Source organism: Peromyscus californicus, unplaced genomic scaffold (assembly GCF_007827085.1).
Source record: "Peromyscus californicus insignis strain IS unplaced genomic scaffold, ASM782708v3 Scaffold_11__1_contigs__length_118956290, whole genome shotgun sequence".
Lineage (NCBI taxonomy): Eukaryota > Metazoa > Chordata > Mammalia > Rodentia > Cricetidae > Peromyscus > Peromyscus californicus.
In genome coordinates this window covers 81,009,147-81,035,875 of record NW_026294402.1, presented here as the reverse complement: position 1 = coordinate 81,035,875, position 26,729 = coordinate 81,009,147, and the positions used below count along the sequence as shown (strand labels likewise).

General features: G+C 37.1%; 1 protein-coding gene across 10 annotated transcripts in view; it reads right to left on the bottom strand.

Annotated features, from left to right (window-relative positions):
- Positions 1–26,729, bottom strand: part of Dop1a (DOP1 leucine zipper like protein A) — a 113,005-nt gene that overhangs the window by 68,900 nt on the left and 17,376 nt on the right. For 9 of the 10 annotated variants that reach the window (XM_052715825.1, XM_052715834.1, XM_052715778.1 and 6 more), the window contains exons 2-7: positions 19,604–19,657; positions 14,223–14,413; positions 12,359–12,540; positions 5,421–5,591; positions 3,240–3,429; positions 1,005–1,103 (exon numbers count right to left, since the gene is read on the bottom strand). In XM_052715825.1, the coding sequence (XP_052571785.1) occupies positions 1,005–1,103; positions 3,240–3,429; positions 5,421–5,591; positions 12,359–12,540; positions 14,223–14,360 (780 nt within the window). In that variant the 5' untranslated portion in view covers positions 14,361–14,413; positions 19,604–19,657. The remainder of the gene's footprint in view (positions 1–1,004; positions 1,104–3,239; positions 3,430–5,420; positions 5,592–12,358; positions 12,541–14,222; positions 14,414–19,603; positions 19,658–26,729) is intronic. The other variant, XM_052715786.1, reaches the window with a different exon arrangement.

Here is a 26,729-nt window from a genome sequence, read left to right as displayed (position 1 = left end):
GAAACTAGAAGTAGTTTATATCTCAACCAGTGATAATGTACTCAATGAACTATAAAAACTTCAATTATTATTTATTCATATTAAATGAAGTAATAGTGAGTAAAGTTATAAAGAAAACAGGTAGTTATAACGAGAAACTGCTGAGCTCTCAGCTAGCAGCCATTATGAAAACACCAAAGTCCTTCCTATTTTAGAAATAAATTTTCTTTTCTTTTTTTGAGACAGGATTTCATTATGTAGCTCTAACTGTCCTGGAATTCACTATGTAAACCAGGCTTTCCTGGAACTCACAGAGATTCACCTGCCTCCCCCTCCTGAGTGCTGAGATTAAAGGCATGTGCTACTATACCTGGTATAAATTTAATTTTCAAAGCAGAAAATCTCTGCATCTTACTACTTATATATTTGGTTCCACCATTCTGAATGCATATGTTCTGGTGTTTCAAGTCTCATTTTTCATTCAAGTTTAGTATTTTAAAAGGCTGACATCATTTTGTTTAAATTAAGGATATTGATTAAATTAAACCTCAGTAATGAAACTCTTTATTTAGGATTTGTCAAGTCATTTGCTTGTATCTGTAGTGAAATTGGTAGCAAATGGCCCAGGCACTAAATATTTGGTTCTCAAACATTGGCTAACTCCCCTAATGTTCTGGCATGTATGGTGGAGTCACCAAAGCAAGATAAGGTAACATCAGACAGATGTTAGCTGTGTTGAAGGTCTTGGCCTCAAGACTACTTATTTAGTGTTAGCAATGAGCACTTCCTGCTTTTTAAAGTTTAGAATTTTTTTGAAACATATAAAATAATCTGCTTCAGTTACTATATTCTTATTAAACAGTTTAGTATTTTTCTTTAAAATACTCACAATTTCTACTTCATTGAGAAGAAATTTGTTTTGTATATACTTATGAAGAATACAGTACCTTTAAAATGACTACACATCACAGATCTATGGTTCTCAAAGAATGTCTTTGTTGACAACAGTAGCATTAAAGTTTTACCTGACTCATATGGAATGGAAAACAGAAGAGGATGAGGTCCAGTGTGCTTCTCTGTACAAGTACACTTGAGTCTTGCACTGAAGTACTTACTGCTTCTACCTGAAATAAGAAAGCTTTTAGCAAGCTTGGAAATGGTTGCCACAGTAACTTTTCATTTATCTAAGAAAGAGAAAATATATCTGTGCTAATCAGAGAGTGCTACAACATACAAATGTTAATGTCAGTTTCAATGACTTTTTACCTTGTGTCCCATTACACGTCTGCATAGCATGATTGTGCAAATGCTGCATAGCAGCTTTATCATGCTTGCCCCAAGTGGCACACAAGTCAAATGTTCACTGACTGATGAAAGAGTAATCATACTGCAGTACTATCAACAAGAGAATATGGAACAATATAAGCCACAAACAAAAAACACACAGAAGATGAACTAATCTCAACTGTGTTACAAATTGTGAATAAATTACACTCACAGGTCATAAGTAGTATGACCCAACTTACATTAACAGTCTGGATGGAGTGAAACTAAAACCAGAAAACAGACCAGCATTTTCAAGGATCTGAAAACAGGAAAGGGGTGGATACAAAGGGTCTAGCGCTTTTGGGGTGATACAATTTTCTTAGTCTTCTTTACAGTAGTGGTTAGGAGACTGTATGTATGAGTAATTTTAGTGAATGCAAGTTATACTTGACTAAATCGAATTATGATAGTTTGAATGTAACTGGTCAGCATAATCTCATAGGGAGTGGTACTATTTGGAGATGTGGCTTTCTTGGAGTGAATATGGCCTTGTTGGAGGAAGCATGTCACTGTGGGGGCAGGCTTTGAGGTTTCTGCTGTGGGATGTTCTGTATGTCAAGTGTGTTGCTGATTGGTCAATAAATAAATCACTGATTGGCCAGTGGCCAGGGAGGAAGTATAGGCGGGACAAGGAGGAGAATAAAGCTGGGAAGTGGAAGGCTGAGTCAGAGACACTGCCAGCCGCCACGATGACAAACAGCATGTGAAGATGCCGGTAAGCCTCGAGCCACGTGGCAAGGTATAGATTTATAGAAATGGATTAATTTAAGCTGTAAGAAAAGTTAGCAAGAAGCATGCCACGGCCATACAGTTTGTAAGCAATATAAGTCTCTGTGTTTACTTGGTCGGGTCTGAGTGGCTGTGGGACTGGCAGGTGAGAGAGATTTGTCCTGACTGTGGGCCAGGCAGGAAAACTCTAGCTACAGGTTTCCTATGCTTAGGATACTGCCCAGTATCTCAGTTGACTTCCTGTTCCCTGCAAGATGTAGGACTCTCAGCTACTCCTCCAGCACCATGTCTGCCTGCATGTCACCATGCTCTATGCCATGATGATAAAGGACTGAACCTCTGAAACTGTAAGTGAGCCCCTAAATTAAATGTCTTCCTTATAAAAGTTGCTGTGTTGTTGGGCTGTGGTAGCCCATGCCTTTAATCCCAGCACTCGGGAGGCAGAGGCAGGTGGCTCTCTGTGAATTCAAGACCAGCCTGGTTTACAGAGTGAGTTTCAGGAAAGTTGGGGCTACACAAAGAAACCCTGTCTTGAAAAAACAAACAAACAAAAAAGGAGTTGCTGTGGTCATAGTGTCTCTTTACAGCAATAGAAACACTAAAGACACTAAACAAAGTTGTACATTGAATATCAGTCATATCATTACATGGAAAATAAGATTAATCAAAAAACATTTAAGAACTTTTAAAAATAAATCCTTCCCCCATTTTAAGACTAAAACATCCTATAAAGATTTCCTTCTGTTACCAATCTTGAAAAGTAAGAATGTCAGCACACAGTCAGTATGCTATTCTCTTTTTCACAGTTTGCTTTGGTTTACATCCTCTTTCTCAAACTTTATGCACAATTCAGCTACATCGTTTTGTCTAAAATTCATCTTTCTTATAAAGAAAAGTAAGACTGAAAGTCTACTTTGGGATATTATAATAAATGTAGCTATGGTAACAATGATCTATTAGTAAGCAAGATGGGAATAATAAAAATCATGAATTTGCTTTAAAAAAAGGTAACAGGATTAAGTAATATCCCTTACATGAAAAATTAATCTTTTAAAATATCAATAAATATTCAGTATTTTGGCTGTTAGTTTTCTTTGATGAAAAATGTTGAGCTCCATGAAAACAAGAATGTTGCCTATGGCATGATCCTCAGAACAGTCTGTAATGCCTGGCTCTAGAGAAACACTTGTGACGTGACAACCTACCATGAGTTCGATGTCACTGCCAATTATATACAGTTGATCCTCCATTGAAAGCTTCCTGTTCAGATGGGCCAGAACATATGTGATTCCGGGTAAGCGCACAGCGGGACTGGTGAGCAGACTGCCCCATAGGGCACTGTAGAATGCCGACTGCTCTACTGCAGCAGCGACCTTTTCTAGCAGTGTGTTTGTTCTGGGGTACACAACAGAAGGGTGTAAGAATGAAACATTCAGTGTCAGATAAAAGAAATCATTATTCTCTTCCAAAACAAATGACAGCATCCATAGCACAGTCATGTGCTCCACTCTGGAAACAAGTGAGCTAGTCTGCAAGAACACACTTTGTAAGTCAGAGGAGGGAGTGCAAGTCATGATTCCACTGTGTATTAGCTGGAAAAATCTAATCATTTCAATTCAGTCTCCATCTGTAAGATGTAGAGAACAGCACTACAGCACCTGTCTACTTCAACAGGTTGTTAAGTTACTATAAGCAATAAAGCCACATATATAAAATTAATCAATCTTGGTATACCTATGCTGACTTCCTATAAAACCTAAAAAGACATTTCCTAATGCCTTTCTTTTTGCAAATACAATATAGTGTTCACAATAATATAAGTGAATTAGACCTATGACAAAAATTAAACTAAGGACATTAGTAATTGACTTGCTTTAAACAAAATAATTCAATATATAGAAGTCTATTACATTATAGTAGAGTCAGATGACTCTGGTTGGTGATTTAATAGTAACATTAATCTCTGGCTTCAATGTATCTCTGCATTAAAATAACACACATTTATAAATCCTTTTATAGTACTGTGGAATACTTAGCAAAACATAAATCATAGGACACTATAATCAGAAAGAGGATTAATTTCTTTTTTAAATTTTAATTTATTAGAGTTAAATGGCACCCATTCTGTACTTCCCTTAAGAGAATAATTTAAAACTTACTTCTAAATGAACTACTTTCATTTTATACTTCTAAAATTATAAGCAAATAACATGGGCCATAGAACTAGATAAGAAATATATAATCTATAGAAAAGAAAAGCAGACTTCCATCCTGGAACCCACATGAAGGTAGGAGAGAGCCAACTGCACAACTGTCCCTAACCTCCATATGCACCAGGTACACAGACATATGATAATAATAATGACAGTAAAGAAAATTCTTAAAAGCAAATGAAGCTCTTAAGTTTTGACCCATTTTCTTTTCTTTTCAATGTAGCCTATAAGTATAATCCAGTATTTTCAAGATTAGATTCTTACGGTATTGTTGAAATACACTAGAGCAGTCAGTGTACTTGATTAAATTATTTAAGTTTCGACCATGACATCTACTCACACTCTCCCGTTAGTGGTTTAAACAAGGCTGGTCAGGGCCCCACTTCATAATCTTCATTATTTGTTAATCTACTTGTTGTATCATTATTTTAAATTATGGGTCATAATTTTTGAGTGACTTACATGTGCAAAGCACTGGACTGGTTTCACTACTACAGTAACAGAGAGACAGGTATTATGCTTCATTTACAGATGAGGAAATGGAACACAATAAGAAAATATTAAAAAGTGTTCGTAAGCTCAAATGAGATATTTTATAACAATTTATTGCTATTGAGATCTTATCTTATATGTATGACTGTTTCACCCGAATGTGTATCTGTGTACCATTATGCCTGCCTAGTGCCTGTGGAAGCTAAAAAATGATGCCAAATCTCCTGAAATGAGTTTCAGATGAATGTGAACCTCCAAGTGAGTGCCGGAACTTGAACCTGGGTCCTCTGGAAGAGCAGCAAGTGCTCTTAAACCCTGAGCCATCTCTCTAGCTCCAATAATTTTTTTTTCTTAATTTTTATTTTTTATGTGTGTATGCTTTGCCTGCATGTATGCACACTATATGAATGCTTGGTACCCAGGGAATCCAGAAGAGAGCATGGAGTCTATAGAACAGGAGTTATAGATAGTTTCCTGCTAGGAATCCAACCTAAGCCCTCTGCAAGAGTAGCCAGTGCTCTCAACTGCTGAGCCATCTCTCCAGGCCCATGCTATTGAAATCTTAATGTGTTATGTTGATGCATCAAGAAAAATTAATTTTGTGATGCTAAAACACAGCTAAGGAGGGTTGCTGACTAATCCATGATTTGTAGTACCAAGGTGGACCAAATATAGTGTTACCTCTCATAATACTCTGATCCTTCTTCTAAGCCAGGAAGAATACCAGTCAGCAATCCCTGGAGGCCAGGTTTCAGAGTTTTCCCCAAAGGCAGGTAATATATCTCATACAAGCTGAGCAGTGCTGGTTTCACAGACATAGCAGCATTGGCAAGTAGAGGAAACAACCCAGAACTGTCAAAAAATGAAAGATGTAAATTAGCACCAACATTAATTCATATGCAATTATATTATATCTCTTATTTTTGATGAAACACGTTACAGCACATAATTAGAATAGTCTATTGATGAATTCTACATCGATTAAACTAAACGAGTTCTCTCACTTGAGTTTCACACACAGAAGCCCTGCAGCTTTCCACCTCTTTCAGTCTTTATCTTCTACACCCCAAACAAGTGTTCTCAGTTTTCCAGAACCTTGCCCTTTCTCCTCCGCAACCAGCATTTTAAAATATGGCATCTTTGTTATTGGCTGGCCAAAAGTCTAGGAGTGATGTTTCCCCCACTATAAAAAATGTCTTCTCCAAGCACCAGTACTTGGTGGTGCACACCTTTAATCCCTGCACTCAGGAAACAGAGGCAGGTGGATCTCTGTGAGTTCAAGGCTAGCCTGGTCTACAGAGTGAGTTCCAGGACAGACAGTGCCATGTAAAGAGATTCTGTCTCTCTCTCTCTCTCTCTCTCTCTCTCTCTCTCTCTATATATATATATATATATATATATATATATATATATATATATATATATAAATCTCCTCTAACCATTAAGCCATGTAAAGAGATTCTGTCTATAAAAAAAAAAAAAATCTCCTCTAACCATTAACTACTACTGGCCATGTTCTCTTCAGGTTTCCCTTTTAGATAATCCCTGAGTAAATTCTTCCTCTATCATCTGTGTAAATACCTAGCAGAGACTGCTGTATCTTCATCACCTTGCCTTTTTTCTTTCCTTTCCCTCTCTTCCCTCCTCTCCCCCCTGCCACCTCACCCCTTATTCCCTTCTCTGAAAAGGTAAGGCCTCCCATGGGGAGTCAGCAAAGCCTGGTACATTCAGTTGAGGCACGTCCAAGCCCCTCCCCCTGCATCAAGGCCCACCATAAGTAATGGGCTCCAAAAAGGCCAGCTCATTCACCAGGGATGGATCCTGATCCTACTGCCAGGGAGCCCCTTAAGCAGACTAAGCTACACAACTGTCGTGCTTATGCAGAGGGCCTAGTCCAGTCCCATGGAGGCTCCACAGCTGTTGGTCTAAAGTTGGTCTAGCTTGGTTTGGCTGTCTCTGTAGGTTTCCCCCCGTCATGATCTTGATGCCCCTTGCTCATAGAATCCTTTTTCCCTCTCTTTGGACTCCTGGAGCTTGGGTTGGTGCTTGGCTGTGGATCTCTGCATCTGCTTCCATCAATTACTGAATGAAGGCTCTATGATGACAGTTAGGGTATTCACCAATCTGATTACCAGCTCAGGCACTCTCTCCACTATTGCTAATAGTCTAAGTTGGGGTCATCCTTATGGATTCTTGGGAACTTCCCTAGCACCAGGTTTCTCCCTATCACTATGATGTCTCCCTCTATCATGTTATCTCTTTCCTTGCTCTCCCACTCTGTTCCTGTTCCAGCTTGACGATCCCATTCCTTTATGCTCTCATCCCCCATCCCCTACCCTTTATTGCCGCCCCCCCACAGTTTACTCATTGAGATCTCATCTATTTCTCTTTCCAGGGCGATCTATGCGTCCCTTGTTAGCTAGCTTCTCCGGAGCTGTGGGTTGTATCTGGATATCCTTTGCTTTACATCTAGTATCTACTTGTGAGTGAGTACATAACATACTTGTCTTTCTGAGTCTGGGTTACCTCATTTAGGATATTTTCTAGTTCTATCCATTTGCCTGCAAATTTCATGATGTCATTGTTTTTTACTGCTGAGTGGTACTCCATTGTGTATATGTACCACATTTTCTTTATCCATTCTTTGGTTGGGGGGCATCTAGGTTGTTTCCAGGTTCTGGCTATTACAAATAATGGTACTATGAACATAGTTGAACATGTGTCCTTGTGGTATGATTGAACATTCCTTGGGTATATGCCCAAGAGTGGTACAGCTGGGTCTTGAGGTAGATTGATTCCCAATTTTCTGAGAAACTGCTATATTGATTTCCAAAGTGGCTGTACAAGTTTGTACTCCCACCAACAGTGGAGGAGAGTTCACCTTGCTACACATTCTCTCCAACATAAGCTGTTATCAGTGTTTTTGATCTTAGCCATTCTGACAGGTGTAAGATGTTATCTCAGAGTTGTTTTGATTTCCATTTCCCTGATAACTAAGGATGTTGAGCAATTCTTTAAATGTCTTTTGGCTATTTGAGATTTTTCTGTTGAGAATTATCTGTTTAGCTCTGTAGCTCATTTTTTAATTGAGTTGTTCAGTATTTTGATGTCTAGTTTCTTGAATTCTTTATATATTTTGGAGATCAATCCTCTGCCAGATGTGGGGTTGGTGAAGATCTGTAGTGGGTAGCTGTTCCAGCTTTGACCTTGAAACACTGCCCCTAGAGTGACAGCAGGTAACTGCCATACCTGCCTATGACCTGTCCCTGGGGGATGGCTGAGTGGGAGCCCCTTAAGACTTGAGGTGCGCACGTGTTTGGTCCTTCTGGATACCTCGTGGTCCTGGAAGCTGGATGGGACACAAAGCCAGAGTTCTCTGCTGGATGGTATCTCTCCCAGATCCTGTAACCAACCTTACTATTGGCTGTAAGTTATCCCAGAAATAAACCTCTTTTGATTACCAGATTAATTACATGAGATTGCCTTGTTAATTACAGTAATAAAGATCTTTTCCCATTCTGTATGCTGTCATTTTGTTTTATTTATTTACTGTGTCCTTTGCCTTATAGAAGCTTCTCAGTTTCAAGAGGTCCCATTTAACTTATTAATTGTTGCTCTCAGTGTCTGTGCTACTGGTGTTATATTTAGGAAGTGGTCTCCTGTGCCAATGCGCTCAAGGTTACTTCATATTTTCTCTTCTGTCAGGTTCAGTGTAACTGGATTTATGTTGAGGTCTTTGATCCACTTGGACTTGAGTTTTGTGCAGGGTGATAGATATCGATCTATTTACATTCTTCTACATGTTGATATCCAGTTATGCCAGCACCATTTGTTGAAGATGCTTTCTTTTGTCCATTGACAGTTTTGGATTCTTTGTAAAAAATCAGGTGTTCATAGGTGTGCAGATCAATTGTTAGGGTCTTCAATTCGATTCCATTGGTCCACATGTTGGTTTTTATGGTAATACCAAGCTGTGTTTATTACTATTGCTCTGTAGTAGAGCTTGAGGTCAGGGATGGTCATCACCTTGTCTTAACAGGTAGAATTAAAAACTGTCCTGAAGCTACTACTTTCAGTCAAAACCACTCATAGATTTCCTGTTGCCAACATAGTTTTGAACAGTTTTTAAGACTTGGCTACTGCATATGCTGTACAATCCATGTGCACTCACCACCTTCATTCTTGCACTGCCAACTCAGCCATTCTGAAGTGCTCCCTGCTGGTCCCTTTGAGAACCTTCCATGCTTCTATAGGGTCCCGGTCTCTGTCTATCACAAAGACACAATCCCTACTCTCTTACTTATATACACTGGAGGATCCTTAAACATTCAGCTCTCAGTTTATGTCAGTTCCTCAATGAAACTTATCTGCTAATTAGACTAGGATAGTACCCTTATTTGATTTTCATAACTTACTAGAGTATTTATTACTAGATCTGAACTATTTGTGAGTATCAGGAATAAGAGATCAGAACTGCCAGTATTTCTGTATTTAAGTCCCTTGCATCATGCTCTGCACTCAGGTAATGATTTGAAGATAAATAAAGACTCTCAATCACTCCTAGTTCTACATGGGAAGTAGAAGTCATGTTCAACTGACCAGTTTTCTGCCTGCAATTTTAGGAACAGTGTGACCTGAAGATACAGTCATACTCTGTCTTTGTGCAACTGCCTTCTATGTGCCTGGGCTTGCATCCTGCCTTTGTTATGGGCTAGCCTCACTGACAACTCTATCTCCTCAATTTCTGTCTTTCTCTGCTGACATCTTTGCTTCTAACCCAAGGTACTCAAATACTCCTCCATGACTCTAAGAAAGATAAACAGATCGCAACAACCAAACCTCAAAATCCCAACTTTAACCAGCTCTTAGCTTGAAGCCATCATTCTGTATCAATGTTTAAGAGTATGGAGTGAACATACTTGATTATCGTGTTATAACCAAATATATGTGTGTACATATTCCTTCCTTCCTTCCTATCTATCTACTTACCTACCTACTATCTCACTATCTCTCTCTCTCTCTCTCTCTCTCTCTCTCTCTCTCTCTCTCTCTCTCTCTCTCTCTACTTATCTACCTACCTACCTACACACATACATATATGACCTCCATTTTATATTTTACCATCTCCCCCCTACTCTCCAACTGTGATCCTTCTACATGTGATATGATGTAAATTTTGTGACATATAAACTATGGCTATCACTTATAGTTTCTAGTTCTCACTTTCACAGTCCTTATTACTTTACTAAGTAACTACAGCAAAAGAGTACCTTTTTTTAAAAAACAGAAAATAAAATAGAAAAAATTTGGTCTTCTTTCTCTAGTGTAAAGCAATGAAGATGAAGGACAGTCTTGTTTTGTTGTGGTATTTTAGGATTCAGAAATCAGTTTCTCTTTTTTATCCCAAAGCTAGTCATAAAAACTAGACTTTCTTTTTTCAAAGGTAGATCACAGAAACGAAGGTGGTCACTCAGACCGTGCTGGCTTCCCTAGTCAGGGTGTCAGCAGCTAGCACTGGAGCACACTATTTCTTGTCTAATTATCTCTCTCTATAGGGTTGTTCATGCTTTAATCTTGCCTGTGTAATCAAGTATCCATACAAACCTCGAAGGATAGAGGGTTCACAGTTTCTGGACAGTGACTATGTAGAGGTATGCAGGAAGATAATCAAACTCATCTACATCCTGGGAGACTGTGGACCTTAGCTCCGAATAAGGAAGGGAAACTCCTGTGCTAAGGACCTTCACTTTGCTGTGTATCTCTGTCCTTTAAAATACCTTTCATGATAGTCAATGAATGTTTCTCTGAAGTCTATGAGTTACTCTAGCAAATTAATTGAACCTAAAGAGGGAGTTTTATAGATGACAACTTGCAGATGGTTGGTTATAAGCTCTGGAGGCCTGGACTTGTTCCTGGTGTTAGAATAGGAAGCAGTCTCACTGGGTCCTCAACCTATGAGATCTAGGAAGACAGTGTAAGAACCAAGCTGGACTAGAGGATGCCCAGTTGAAGACCTCTGAAGAGCTTGTTTGCTTGCCAAAGGAGAAGAATTCTCACAAAATTAAGGATCACACAGATGATCTATGTTGTGAATTAGATAATCTTAGTTGTTTTTTTTTTAACCTGGTACATGAAATCTTAGAAGCCTTATGACATCATTTGTTTAATGTATTTTAAAAGGATCATTCTAATTCTGTGTGAAGAACAGAGCATAAGAAGCTAAGGACAGAGGCTGTGTCAGTATTAGGCCAGTGACAAAGCCCAGAATAAAGATGATGCTCACTTGGACTGGCAACTGCCAGTGAGGTAGACAGATGCATTGAAAACACAGAGTAATATGCACACTGTTCTAAGTACTTTCTGCATATTAATTCTAAATTATACTAACAATCCTATGAGACTAGAGGTATCATTTCCATTTTGTACATGAAAGCATAAAGAGGTTAAAAAAAAAAAAGTGGCCCAAGAGCATAGACTTAGTTTGACACTCTCACTCTTAACCACTCTGAGACAGAACTTCCAGGGAGACTGCACAGAAGGTAGGAGAATATGGGCAGGGTCAACAAGCAGTGCAACTCACATTTTACACTTATGAAAAGGGAATGAGGAGGACGCTCTATACAGACCTCCAGTACAATGCAGGAAGGGCAAGTGAAGGAAGGGTAGATTTATTTTAAACAGGTAATTGTTTAAAAGGCTTTTAAAGACACACACACACATGTGATGACTAAGCCTGGAGTTTAAAGCTAGGGCCAGCACTTGAGACATCAATTTGGGGTCACTACATAACAAACCATGGTTATCAGGCATGGGAGGAAGTAGGAACACAAAGCAGCAGATGAGCAGCAAGAAAGGTCCAGAGGACTGTGTGATGAGAGACATGTGAATCTATTTCATTAGAGTATAAATCTCATGTCATCCCATTACACACCTCAAATACACATGGTAAGATAAAGTCGATAAATGTGGGTGTGGATATGCTTGTTCAACAAGAATATACAAAGTGAGAACATAAGAAGGCCTGTTTGTACCAAGGAAGCCCTAAGAAATGACAGATATTAAATTAGGGTGGAAAAGGAAAGGGTGGTAAACAACAATGAAAAAAATAAAAGAAAATGCCATTTCATAGAAGCCAAAGGAAAAGATGGTCAAAGGATGGTTAATAATGTTAAAGCTACTGAGAAATTAAGGTATTTTATTTTCCCCAGACTAGCTTCCAACCTTTAAAAAAAACAGAATACCTTATTAGTGTCAACAATTTTGAATGACAACTTTTATGAATGATATCTAAGAATAAAAAACAACTTGAAAAATGTTTTATTTTTTCTAAATCACTCAATTCAAATATTTAACCTTTATATAAAAAACAATTTTTCAAAATTTCAATTTTATTGTAGAAAGGTTAAATAGTTTAGCCATGTATACATACATATATTTGGAGATAGGGTCTTACTGTGTAGACTTGGCTGGTCTGGAACTTGCTACGTAGATCAGACTGGCCTTGAACTCAGAGATCTGCCTGGCTCTGCCTCCCAAGTACTGAGACTAAAAGCATGTACCACTACACTTGTCTAGAAATATACTTTTATACTGCACCTAATTAATAAAATTACTCTTACCTATATAAAAAAAGATCTTTGGCAAGCCGCTTAGGTCCAATGATTTTGAAGATGATTTCATATGTTTCAAGTGCTTTCCGATGAACTCCACCTGGCAATGCTGGATGCAGACATTGAGCTAGGCGTTTGCCTATCGTCAGTTTTTTGGGTACTACCTGGTATTTGGCATTATTTTGCAAAACCTTGAATAAAATAATTTTAGAGCAAATGAGAAAAATGTCTCATTTTATTTCTATATTCTTTTAAAAACTATCACAGAAAGTTTTTGAAAGTTTTATTTATCAGTACACATTTGGAGTTAAAATTAGACAAAATTAAAAAGAATTACATTGTTAAAACACACCAACGGTAAGTTAACATTTCTGTTAAGGTATCTTATATGATTTTTAATGAAAGAACATTTTGTACAAAATGTAAAGAATAAAGGCACAGATTTTTTGCAGATCTTCTTTATCTGTCATGAGACAGAAAATCATGGTTGCCTATCCCTGCCTTCCCGCCCCACCCTGGGGGGAGGAGGTATGGAAAGAAAGAAACTGACTGTTAAAGGCAATACAGTAGAAAAGTCAGCACTACAGTTGCCAGTCATTAACTTTATACTGAAATATGTTTTGACCACATAAACAAATCTTTCTCTCTCTGCATGTGTGTCTGTGTGTGTGTGTGTACATAAAGGTGTGCCTATAAAAATCCCTGGGTTGTCTCACCATGTTTTACCTTAGTTGCATCTATAATCTTAGTATCTTACTTTTTTTTATTTAGATACGGTATTTTCACAAATATTGATTAATGAATATAAGCTAATTATGTTCTTAGTCTACATACTCATAATTCAATGAATTGCTTTTAAAAATAGTTTCCAAGCAGTCTTCAAAATGGAACTTGGAACAGTTTCTCAACAAAGAACCTAACTTCCTGTAAGCGAAGTCATAATGTGGAATAATTTCTATGAATGTTATAATGTGCAACACAGAAACTTGTATGTCCCCATTATAATGTAAAGCCTTAGCACAGTGAAAATGAAAACTTTTTTTCTTGTACTATCTGGATGATGATCTGTAAAATAAAACATCTTGCAATCTATTGTCCTTGCTATGCATATTAAGATTTTCCTAATAACTGCACATGAAGCTGTTTGATGTTAAAATAGTTATTGTAAAATTCTTTTCCTATCCAGCCTCTTTCAATATTTAAAAACATCCCCAATCACTAAGAACAATAATCATATAAAATTATGTGTGTGAAGTAAGAAAAGTTTGACTGAAATTACAAAACAAAATGGGTCAAAACAGAAAGCTGAGCATTGATCAGTGGCCCTTCTACTGTGGCTTCCCTAAAACCAGACCTATGGAAGAAGGCTCATTCCAAGTCAAGTTCCAAGGCCTAGGGACTATATTTAAAACTGCATTTGTAAAAAGTACTGACTTGTAACTAGGCTTGGCTAGGCATAAAGTGATTCTTGCTGCACTCATACCATTTGGAAAGGATACTGCAGTTATTACTTTCCATTGACAGCTTTTCATTCTGGTGCCAGAACTCCAGAGTTTTATCTGATGTTCAATTACAGAAACTTACCCTCACAGTAACATACATGCTTCACAGTCTCGTGCTTTTACAGGTACTAATAATGATAATAACTGTATCTTTTAAGTGCTGTTTTTTTTTTTGAACAAGAACTGATCAAGTGTTAGTAATATGTCTGACTACACAAGCATGAACTCATGAAGTAAAATGCCATTCATATAGCTGAAGTTTGGTTACACTTTATGTTCTTTACTTCAAGATTTAGATAAATCTTGTGTAAAGAGGTATAAACAGATTTCTGATTTTTACTCCTTTTACTAAATAGATGAAACAAGCATACCTTGTTGAGTTTTCCAAGTGCTGATATCAAATCTGCCCATTCACTGGAGTATTCAAAATTCTTCAGTGCTTTGTCAATTGCAGCTACATAGTTTCTGTATTTGGAGTCACTCAATAACTCCAGCTCTTCTGTGTTCATCCTCCCACCGGGTCCCGCTAGAGACCAGTTCCAAAGTCACGCAAAATCATTCCCTGTAAGAGATTCCAGGGGAACCAAGGTTACAAAGTAAAGTAGAGAAGTGTGTTCACTGAGTCTCATTATAAAACAAATGACTAATTTTACAGTTTCTTTAACAGAAGCACTCAAAATTCTAGTCAGCTAGTGTACAAGGTGATAAATAATATTCAAAGTGGAAAACTGGGATCATTTAGGAATATAAAAAGAAAACTTCTGATTATTTCATGTTATTTCTGCCACATTTGTTGATGAAATATTTCTGATATACATCCTCTTTTATTTTGATAGCAAAATCTAGTAAAATTGGTTATACTGGGTACATCAAGGACATAGGAGACAAAAAAAAAAAGAAAAAAAAAAGAAAAAGAAAAACCAAAGGATAAAAATCTCTATTTTGAAGATACATTGTATTAACTAATAATGGGCATCTAATATGAGGGACCATCAGCCATTTGCAATCAAACTGACTTAGGGTATAAAGGACAAGAATATATAGTAGTTTAAATGCAGCCACAAATTCCTTGTTATTCCTTTTTAAGAGTAAGTATGTATAGTCCTCTAGTCCCTCAGTTTAGGCTCAATTTTAGTGAAAACAAAAAGGCAGAAGCCAATAGGTCACAAAAGCACTTCAGCTTCTAAAGCCTCTTAGGTAACTTAGATATGGGACAAGGCAGCTGCCATATCATGAGGACACCTCAAGCAGCTATCTGGAGTTGAATCGAGAATGAAGAACTGAGGCTTTGTGTCACAGCAATAATAGTGAGGGTTTTTTTTTAAATAACAAAATAATTAATTGAATAACAAGAATTTAATTGAGGTGAATATGAGTTCTCTTCCATTTCTTATATTTTTCCCTTAACTTCTCTCTACATCTTTCCCTACCAGCTGGATTCCTGCCTCTAGGAAGTTCTAAGAATAGTCTCCAGGGGCTGCCAAAACAGTTTGATGAAGAATAATCTTTTCAATAATCTTCTTTTAAAGATAACACATACACACTCATAAAACTGAATTTTGAAGCAGGCTCTTTTAGACCTCCAGCCCCTAAATCATGACACAGAGACTTATTAATTATGAAAGTTTTCATTAGCTTAGGCTTGTCATACTAGCTCTTAAAACTTAAATTAACCCATTTATTTTAATCTGCATTCTGTCACATGGCTTGTTACTTCATCTTTCTATACTGTTTATGCTGCTTTCTCTGAGTCTGGCTGGCGACCCTGCCTTTCTTCCTCTCTGAGTCCTCTCTGTCCTCAGAAGTCCCGCCTCACCTCTTCCTGCCTAGCTAATGGCCATTCAGCTCTTTATTAATCCAATCACAGTGACACATCTTCATACAGTGCAAAGGAATGACTCCGTCCTCAAACTTGTGCAAAAATTAACTTAAAAAGATCACAGATTTAAATGTGATGTGTAGAATTATAGGAAAACATAGGAGTAAATCTGCATGACAAGAGGTAAGCAATCTTCTAGGAAATAATATGAAAAAGCAACCAAAGGAAAAAGTCCCACTCTATCAGTATTTAAAATTTTTTGTTGCAAGAGATACCATTCAAGAAAGTGATAAGAGAATGAAGAGAGCAGGAGAATGTTTATTTTCAGTTTATCTGAACATGTACTTGAACTGGCATATAAAAAACTCTCCCTCACTAAAAGAACACAAAGTCTTAAAACGGACAAAATATCTGAACAGACATATCCAAAAGAAAATATGCAGATGTTAGCCAGGCGGTGGTGGTGCACGCCTTTAATCCCAGCCCTCGGGAGGCAGAGGCAGGTGGATCTCTGTGAGTTCGAGGCCAGCCTGGTCTCCAAAGCGAATTCCAGGAAAGGCGCAAAGCTACACAGAGAAACCCTGTCTCGAAAAACCAAAAAAAAAAAAAAAAAAAAAAAAAAAAAGAAAAGAAAATATGCAGATGTATAATATAAAACTGTAATAATGAGACTCACTGAATTTCATATCCAAAGTGGTGTGCTAGCTAAAAGTAGAAATAAGTGAAATGTAATGCAAGCTGTTTTATTGTCAATCTATGGTTTGTATACCCTCTCAGTACTGATAGAGCCCTGGCCTCCCTGTAACATTCTAACACTGAGATGCATCTCCAGTCCTTTTTAAGTTTTATACTGAGACAGGGCCTTGCTATGTTGCCCAGAATGGCCTCAAACTTGTGACCCTCTTGCTTCATTCTGCCAAGCAGCTGAGATTACAGGCATGTTCCATTTAACATTTTTAAAAATTTAACGATAGGCATACACAAACTAATATGCTTTAGACAAAAAAAAAAAAAAAAAGAAGCAAGACATATGAAAATAAAGCCATAACTTTGGATAATAAAATCTCTAAAACCTGCCGGGCGGTGGTGGCGCACGCCTTTAATCCCAGCACTCGGGAGGCAGAGCCAGGCGGATCTCTGTGAGTTCGAGGCCAGCCTGGACTACCAAGTGAGTTCCAGGAAAGGCGCAAAGCTACACAGAGAAACCCTGTCTCGAAAAACCAAAAAAAAAAAAAAAAAAAAAAAAAAAAAAAAAAAAAATCTCTAAAACCTGAAGGATATTCATGGAATGAACACAACTAAACATTTCAAGTTTTGTTTCCCATGTATTAGCTTTCCTAAGACACATGTACATAATATAATAAATTCTAATAAGTAAATCTAACAATGTCCTATATTAGCAGGAAAGTGAGTAAATAAAGCACATGAATAAGTTTTGCTGATAGGGACAATTTCTTTCCTTGGCAAGATTCCCAGCTCAAGTTAGAGCACATTCATTTTGAAGATACACAATCAATATTCAGTGTATATAGGAGGTTAACTTGAGAAGCAATTTAGTAGCAACTCCTATTCATAGAAATAGGGATCATTTATCAATAAGCAGAGGGACAATATAATTTTTAAACAATAATACCTCAATAGACATGTTCTTCAGACAAAATTTAATGTGTTGTTAAATAAGCTAATAATTAATAACCAGCTAAATTTGTGAGCTTGTAACTAACACATTTGCCTCACTGTAAGGTTGAGTCAGGTGAAAAAAGCAACCTAGGGTCTGGGGAGATGGCTCAGCTGGTAAAGTGCTTGCCTTGCAAGAATGAGGACCTGAGATTCCCAGAACCCATGCCAAAAAGCCAGGCAATGGGCTATAGCGATGGCTCAGTGAAGAAAGTGCTTGCTCTGTAAGTAACAAAAGAGTTTGGAGCCTCAGGATTTATGTAAAAAGTGGTCATGGTGGAGTGTGCCTATGACCCCAGTACTGGGTAAGGGTGTTCACATGCTAGCCAGCTATTCTAGCTGAAACTTCAAGCACTAGGTTCAAAGAGAGCCCCCTGTCTCAAAAAAAATAAGAGGAGAAGCAATTGAGCAAGACATCTCGCTGTCAACCTGACCTCTACACACCCATACATATCCATATACCACTCACACACCAACACATAATTTTAAAATTTAAAAAGCCTGGTGTGGCATTATGTGTTTATAATTCCAGCACTGAGAAAGTGGAGAGAGATGAATTCTTGGGGCTCAAGGATCAGCTTGTCTTGACTAGTTGGCAGGTTCTAGGCTACTGAAGGTCTCTGTCTCAACAACAACAAAACGAAACAAAAAATAAATACAATTTTTAAAAAGGACAGTGCTGAGAAATAATACCTTACTTGAAACAAAACCAAAACCAAAGCCATTAGTAATCATTTTCAGTCCCAGGCTCTGATTACCTTTTACAATTTTTCAATTTTGGATTTATTTATTTATTGGGGTGTTTGTGGAGACTATCTTTCCATATTAAAATATATGTAAAAATTTTACAGTTTTGCTTATAAAGTGTCAACAAAATATTGTTTTCATAAGAATTTGCTTTTAGAGTTCTCATACGATTGCTTTTAAAATGAGTGAAAAAGTGTATCATGAACCATATGATGTTATGAATTTTTAAATCTTATTTAATATATTCTAAAATTTCTCAAATTCAACCATAAATATACACAAAGCAGCGTGCTTTTGATAAAAATGTGGCATACTAAAACAGAGTCATGACTCTGAATAACTAATAATATATTTATAAACTGATAGAGGAGACGTTCATGGAATAAAGGTTGGAAGAATGAAAGGCTGGAAAGATAGTGGCACAGCAGTTAAGAGAGCACTCTCTGCCCTTGCAGAGGACCTGAGTTCAGTTGCCAACACCTGTATCAGGCTGCTCACAGCTGTCTCTAATTCCAGAAGATCTGACATGATCTGACCTACACTGGTACCTACAGGCACATGCACACACATAAATAAAAAAAGAATCTTAAAGAAAATCCAGATGTGTTTTATTTAGTGGAGTTGGGGGAATACATGTGTGTGTAGATGCTCATATATGTGTGTGCATGTGGAGGCCAGAGAATAACCTTGGGACCCCATTCCGTGTAGGCCAGGATGCTTTCTCACTCACAACTCTCCTGCCTTAGCCTCTTTCATATTGGAATTATAGATGTGAATGAGCCACGCGGTCTAGTTTCCTCAGTAAGCTAACCGCAAAATTAATCACATATCAGAACACAAACAGTATGCTACTTTTCAACTTTTTAACATAAAAAGTAATACAAATTCTAGTTCTCAGTAATTTTTCTCCATATTTTATGGTAAGATAGCTTAAGTCAATATTTCTCATGCTATCTGCAGTTAAGGACTAGGTTCCCCCCCAATTTATCATCTAGGGATACAATCATGTGGTTGGTTGTCGTAACATAGTTAAATTGTCATAAAGATTTTGAAGTGTTTACTTCATCATATTCTATTAAGAGAGTATGTTCCCACAGAGCACAACACCACTGGCTTAAACCATATGCAAATGTAACACTTCCCCTATCGTGTCAAGAAAACCTATGGCATGCCTCTTCCTAAGGAAGGTTGTGGCACACAGAAGCAAAACAAAACGCTACACCAAATATTCAATATAAAGAGTCAGGCATGGTAGACAAGCCATTAATCCTAGTAGGTGGATCTTTGAGTTCAAGGCCAGCCCGATCTATATAATGAGTTCTAGGCCAACCAAGGCTACCCAGGGAGACCCTGTCAAACAAAGAACCAAACAAGTTAAACAACCCCAAAAGTACTTTATAAAAGGACATTTTATAGAAATACAGAGCATAAAAAGGCAATAAAAATAGAGCCTCAGAACATGAGATTAGTCAAGACATCCTGAGTACAAAATTTAGATAAGGTTCTTACCAGATGAATGACTTGAAACAATCACTTTGTTTTCTCAAGTCTGAATTTCTTCATCTATGAAAGAGAGACAAGACCTAGTTCAAAGCTTGTCAAAACTAAATACGTAATATATTTAAGCTATTAGAATATTTGCGACAGAAAATGCTAAAAGTAATCTAGTTTTTGCTTCCACCACTCCCTATTCAATCAACACAAATACTAGGAAATATACTCATGATGGGTGAATACATTAAAATTAAGCATTGGTTGTGACTCTGAATTGTTGGCAACAAAGTATAAAGCGCACTATCCTATCATGAATAGTTTTGTGAACACAAATTAATATACAGCTCTTTTTAAAATGTGCTTGTTTATGACTTTATTAGCTTGAACATATAGTCAAGCTCTATGAGTTTCATATCAATGAATTCAAGCAATGACCCGATGGAAATATTAAGGAAAGCAAATGCATCTGTATTTATTCATTTCCTTCCTTCCTTCCTTCCTTCCTTCCTTCCTTCCTTCCTTCCTTCCTTCCTTCCGTCCTTCCTCCCTTCCTTCCTTCCTTTTTTTAAAATATTCTGGAGAGGGGTGGCGGTCCTGGGATCTGAACACAGAGTCTCTTTCATGCTAACATGCACTCCACCACCAATCCTTTATGGACTGCTTTTCATTTCAATATTAACTTTTTCAATGTCAACATCCACTAATTGATATAGTATAAGGACAATTTTAACAGTATTTATATTATATTAATGATTTTAAGTACCTTGAAATGATTAAAAAGTATATAGGAGGATGTGTTTTGGCTATTTGTAAATATAACATAATCATACAGGAGAAGCTAAGTCAGTGAAGTTTTAGTATGGGTAGGACTGAGGCTCTGGAAACTGTTCCCTTGGGGAGAATGGACAATGGCTGAACTTAACACATCTATTTGATGATCTAAGTGATGGGTACATCCATACTTAGAATCAAGACCACTATCAAGATCCTCACCACAGCTAAGATACAGAAATTTTCATCCATCTTAAATTGACCACCATATGACCACTTCTATCTCTCCCAAAAATAACCCTTAAAAAATCCCAATCTTCCCATGAAACCATTAGGAAACAAATTACTTCACATAACTTGGTACTATGTTCCCATCACAATTCATGTTGAAATTCAATTCCTAATAGGAACTATTAAGAGGTGCAATCATTAGGTCATTAAGTCATTGGGGCTATTTCTTCATTCATGAATTAATGCACAATTAATGAGTAAAATTATCAATAGGTTTCCTGGTTTATTCCAAGACTGAATCTGTTATAAGAACCAGTTTGGCTGACTTTCATGATTTCCTCAACCCATGTGAATACAGCCTCAGGACTGTACCATGAGTTCCCACCAGGATGAAAGACCTCACCAGATATGATGCCTTAACCCTGGGTCTCCAAAGGCCACCAGATTCATGCACTGAACAAAATTTTCCTCCATAAATTATTCAGTATACAGCATTCTGTTATAGCATCAGGCATGAGACCCTTGAAATAACTAAAAAAAAAAAATCTGATTTTTTTTCTTAAAGTGAAACAAGCAAATCATAATGGCATTTGAAATCTTTCAGGAGTCACTGAACAGTTTTCTGATTTGATCATTTGAAAATTTAGCTAGTTCTTTCAGACTGTCAACTCAGACAAATTGGACTGGAATTGCTGTAAATCATGATTAGTGTGGTATTAGTTCTTTCAAAAAAAATTAAAAAGGAAGCAACATAGTTGTCTATAAAAAAATAAATAAATAAAAGCCAAAGATTCTCTGGGTAAATTAGGCCCTGTGAAAACGGGTATTATAGATTTATTTATATTTTATGGTATAAAAAGAAAATTTAATGGATTAAATTCTGCATCAGAGCACCAACCTTTTTTAAAGTTTCATTTAAATGGTCATAAATAGTAAGTAGAACTCCTAACAGTCATCCAAAGATGTTTTGCTCAGTTTAATGTTGGCTGCACTCTTTTTTGCACTCTCCTTTGCAAAGGAAGAAACACGAAGGCTGAAGAGAAATATCCTCTACTTACTTGCTTCTTTTAGAGATTTATTACTGACTAAGTGCATGCTTATCTCTGTGTGTGGCATATACATGTGGTCCTCTGGGAGGCCAGAGATAGTGTCAGATCTCCTAGTGTTGCACATACTAGCAGCTTGTGAGCCACGTGAGAGACTGCTAGAAACCAACTTGGGCCCTCTATCTGTAAGAGCAGCAAATACTCTTGACAACTCAGCTATCTCTCCGGCCCAATTACGCCTTTCTACTAATATACCTGAGGGCTGTTGTATCACAGTGCCAAGTATATAAATGAATTCTGACAAACACCAAGTCCTGGTTGGCCATGAAAGGAAAAACAAAGTAATATATTAATTAGATATTCTTACCAAATGCTTTTGGCTAAATGAAAATTTATCATTCAGTAATTGCTATCATCTGGAAATTTAATGTAATAATTAGTATATTTATTTCACTTTGGTTAAAAGTTCTGAGTTCCAATATTGATGTGACAACAAATAATCTTTAATTATTCAGTTAACAAACTCATAAAACTAGGCACTCCTGAGAATTGGAAGTTGATAGAAGAAAACAATTTTAAAGATTTTTAATAATTTAAGAGAGTGATAGAAAGCCAAGCATACTAGGAATTCACAAATATAGGCTATGCCTTATATCCTTAGTATATGATTCAACCATTCATATGTTTACTGTGATCTCAAACTCCAGACAAATGCATGTCTTCCAGTCTCAATCATCTTACAAAGATAAGACCTTTCCAGATGCAGCAGAAGTAGCAGCATCTGAGACAACCTTACAGTGCATTTACTAACTGCTAGGTACTGTTTGTTTATGTGCTTTGTGTATTTAGTTCATATTATTTCATTTCATCTTGACACAGATACTATTGGCATTCTCATTTACAGATAGGAAACTGAAGCATAAAAATATAGGTCAGGAAATAGCAAAGTCGGATATTTAAACTCAACCAGTTTGGCTAACCCATTATTCACTCTCATGAAACTTTTCCTTCTCCTAAACACCTTCCTCAGAGTTCACAAGAGAAGAGCCTCCCTTACTTCTACCAAGAACTTCAACCCTGCTTCTGCTCGTCTGCTTTTTTAAATGCATGACCCGGAATAATGCTGGAGAAAAATCATCTAGCATAGTTGGCTGGCTGTATCACTATCCTAACCTAGTAATTTTCCTTAGTAAATTTCTCATCTTGGCACAACTATGTTTATATCTTCTCTTTGTCAAAACTCTTAACAATATCTTCTCTCCTTCATTACCAAAGATCTACCTCAAATATAATGAAGAGAGTGGAGTATGGTAGCAGAGGCTTGTGGTGTCAGCTACTCAGGAGGCTGAGGCAGAGGACAGCTTGAATCTAGAAAACTGGGCAGGAAAGCAAGACCACATATCAAAAAAATAAACAAATAAAAAATTAAAACAAGATGTAATTAATTGAAGAAGAAGAAGAAGAAGAAGAAGAAGAAGAAGAAGAAGAAGAAGAAGAAGAAGAAGAAACATGAGAAATGCTTCTAGTTCCCCTCCATCAAGCCTATGCCAGTGTTGTCCTACACCTATATGCTCCGCTTTCCCTGTTTGGAAAAGACTTTTCCGCTAGGGGCTGGAGAGATGGCTCAGAGGTTAAGAGCACTGGCTGTTCTTCCAGAGGTCCTGAGTTCAATTCCCAGCAACCACATGGTGGCTCACAACCATCTGTAATGAGATCTGGTGCCCTCTTCTGGCCTGCAGGCATACACGCAGGCAGAACATTGTATACATAATAAATAAATCTTTAAAAAAAAAAAAAAAAAGACTTTTCCGCTAAAGGTCCACCTCTTTGCTGTGGTCTAGATTTCATTTCCTGTATGCTCAGAGTCCTTATTATTTCACTCCCCTTCAATACCAGCTTCTATACAGAACCATTCTCTATCCATCTCTGAGTATGAAGTCAAAATTCATTACTTTCCCTGGACTTCCAGAGGTCCTCTGGCTGACAATCAGTTTCTCGGTTCTCTCTTCCAGCAAAAGTTTATGAAAGGTTTTCCTACATACAATATTTCATTTCCTTATCCTCAGCTTACAATTTAGCCAGCTCAAATATGTCCTATGACACAGTCCTTCCTGGAAACAAACCATATAAATGTCAGCAGGTCAACAGCCACCTTTCTAGCCATTCATCTTACTCTCAGTAATAAACACTTGGGTTTTGGCTTCCGGAACTCTACTCCTATGTGTTGGCCACCCATTTCTGTGTTACAAGAAAGCATCGACAAAGGTCAGTTTGGAAAAGTTTGGCAAGACAAATGGTGGGGAGAAATTGCTGTAAAGATTTTCTCTTCTAGGGAAGAATGCTCATGGTTCCGAGAGACAGATATTTATCAGACTGTGATTGCTCCAAACCACAGAGGAGGCACAAAAAAGAAAAAAAAAAAGAAAAAAAATCTGCAGGGAACCATGACCTCGCCTAACAGCGACTTTGAAATCTTCAAAAGGATGACAGAATTCCACAATGATGAATCCACATGGACTATGATAAACCATTAAGCTGATTAACACCAAGGAAAGATCGACTTTGGACTACAAACTGGTCAGGACAATTTCGAGATGACTAGCTGAGATGATCCAGTCTGACAGACTACTCGAACAAGGACTTGTGACAAGCTCTAAAATTTCCTATTATACAGAGACTGGATAAATGATACAGGACTTGACAATTAACCCCAAAATTTTCTTTTCAGGATTCCCTAAAGATCTCTTCGCCCCTAGAAAGCAGAAAGTAATTTTAAGAAAACGACGCCCACATTCCCAAGAGGTGGGATAGGAGGTTTTTGGTCATTTGAGTTATGGATATTGTCATTATTTATGATGGTTGGTTACAAGTTGTTAATGGTTAATGGTCAGGAAAAAAGCTGAACAAGGAGATTAGATTCAGAGTTTTTGTTTAAAAAAAAAGATAAAGAAATAATAGGATAAATGGGTAGATCACTGAATCTACACTAAAAAGAAAAAGGGGAGATATAAAAATGACAAAAGGTAGGTTACTGAATCTATTATGAAAAGAAAAATACTTTTAAAAAGGAGCTACTTGTTTTAAATAAGATAAGTACTGAAAATTTTTGTCTGAGTTTATTCAATGTTACTGGACTGAACATTGTTAATATATAATGGAGTTTTTTATCTGAATCTGTCAAATGTTAATGGACTAGACATCGTTAACGTAATCTTGACTGTGTATATATTGTATATACTTATTGGATAGTTTTTCTTGTATTAGTTATAAGCTTTTTTTTTAAATTTTAGACAAAAAAGGGGAAATGTGGTGATATTGTGTTCCCCAAAATACTGTGCACCCTAATAAATTTATCTGGGGTCAGAGAACAGACAGCCACTAGATACAGAGACTAGAAAATGGTGGCGGCACTCACGCCTTTAATCCTAGCATTCCAGAGACAGAAATTCCTCGATCTCTGTGAGTTCAAGGCCACATTGGAAACAGCCAGGCATGGTGACTCACACCTTTAATCCCAGGGAGTGAGGCAGAAAGCAGAAAGATGTGTAACGCGTGAGGACCAGAAACTAGAAGCATTTGGCCTGGTTAATTTAAGCATTTGGCTGGTTAAGCTTTTAGGTTTTGAGCAGCACAGTTCAGCTGAGAGCCATTCGGATATGAGGACACAGATGCTTCCAGTCTGAGGAATCAAGATCAGCTGAGAAGTTGGCCAGGTGAGGTTAGCTGTGGCTTGTTCTGTCTCTCTGATCTTCCAGTGATCACCCCAATAATTGGCTCAGGTTTGATTTTATTAATAAGAATTTTTAAGATTCATGCTACACATTTCTGTCTGGGTTGGCTCCTGTCTTTTATTCATTCTTCACTGTGGAAGTTCTTCAAGACTCACTCTACAATCCTCATTTCTCCAGGATATTTCTTCTAGTCCCATAGCTTTAAACAGATCTTCACTGATACACCCTAAATGTACAGCTATCACTTTCCTCTTCTACTATGGCTAACCAGTTAGAGATGACTACTGAACCCACTTGTATTCCCAAGTCTCTGATTCATCTTCCACAGAGAAGCCAGGGATCACTTAAAAACATGTTGTTTCTTTGCTGAAAATCTGCCAATGGTTTTTCTCTGATGTTAGAATAATATCCTAACTATGTTCATCAAAATACCTTATTTTGTACTGTAGGCATTTTGTCCTTGGTACCCCTCTGAAAAAACTTCTGCTCCTCCAGTCATAGCAAAATATCAGAAAAACCTTTCTGATTAGTATAAGTCACCTGTCCCAAGGCTCATGCTCTTCACTGTACCTAAAACAGCACATTATTCCTTGGCCAATACTTCTTATAATTTGAAATTGTCCTGTTTGCTTTTCCTGTCTATCACATCTTGAAAGAGGTTGGGAACTTTGACTAGTTCATTTCTGCATCAGTTCTGTAAGTGGCCTAGAGCAGGCCCTCAAATATTTAGAATAAATAATCCACTGAAGCCAATACAGTCCACAAAGCATTTTTTTCTCTTGGGTAAAAACTCTGTTAAAAACAACACAACAAAAAGGCAGGAGAACAACCACCATGTTCCACCACTTTACTTAGCTCAGCTAGACCATTCCCTAAATACAGACTACATTTGTGTGGTCACAAGTATTCTAAAAAAAACCTCAAAGACTCCCGTAGGAACATCCATAAAATGTGGTGTACCTAGTTACTTAAAAGCTTATTATAATCAACTTTATTGGGCATAATTGTATAAAAATGGAGTAAGAAAATAATGTTTTATAGTCTCAGAGATCAAATATATTAAAATTAATCAGATACAGATCTAGTTGGAGGAAACATTAAAATCTTACTGTACTTTAGTATATTTCTATTTGTAAATGATGCATGACTGTAAATGCTTTTCTTGACTTCTATGAAATTAATTTTTCACTTCTACATATAAGCAAGTATGTACTACTTTGTCTTTCTGTGCCTGATTTATTCTAGTTGATGTACTATTCTTCAGGTATATATTGGAGCAAATGAAGGAATTTCATTTTCATGGTTAAGTAATATTCAAGTGTGTAAATAGATCTCATTTTTTAAAATCTATTCTTCTGTCGA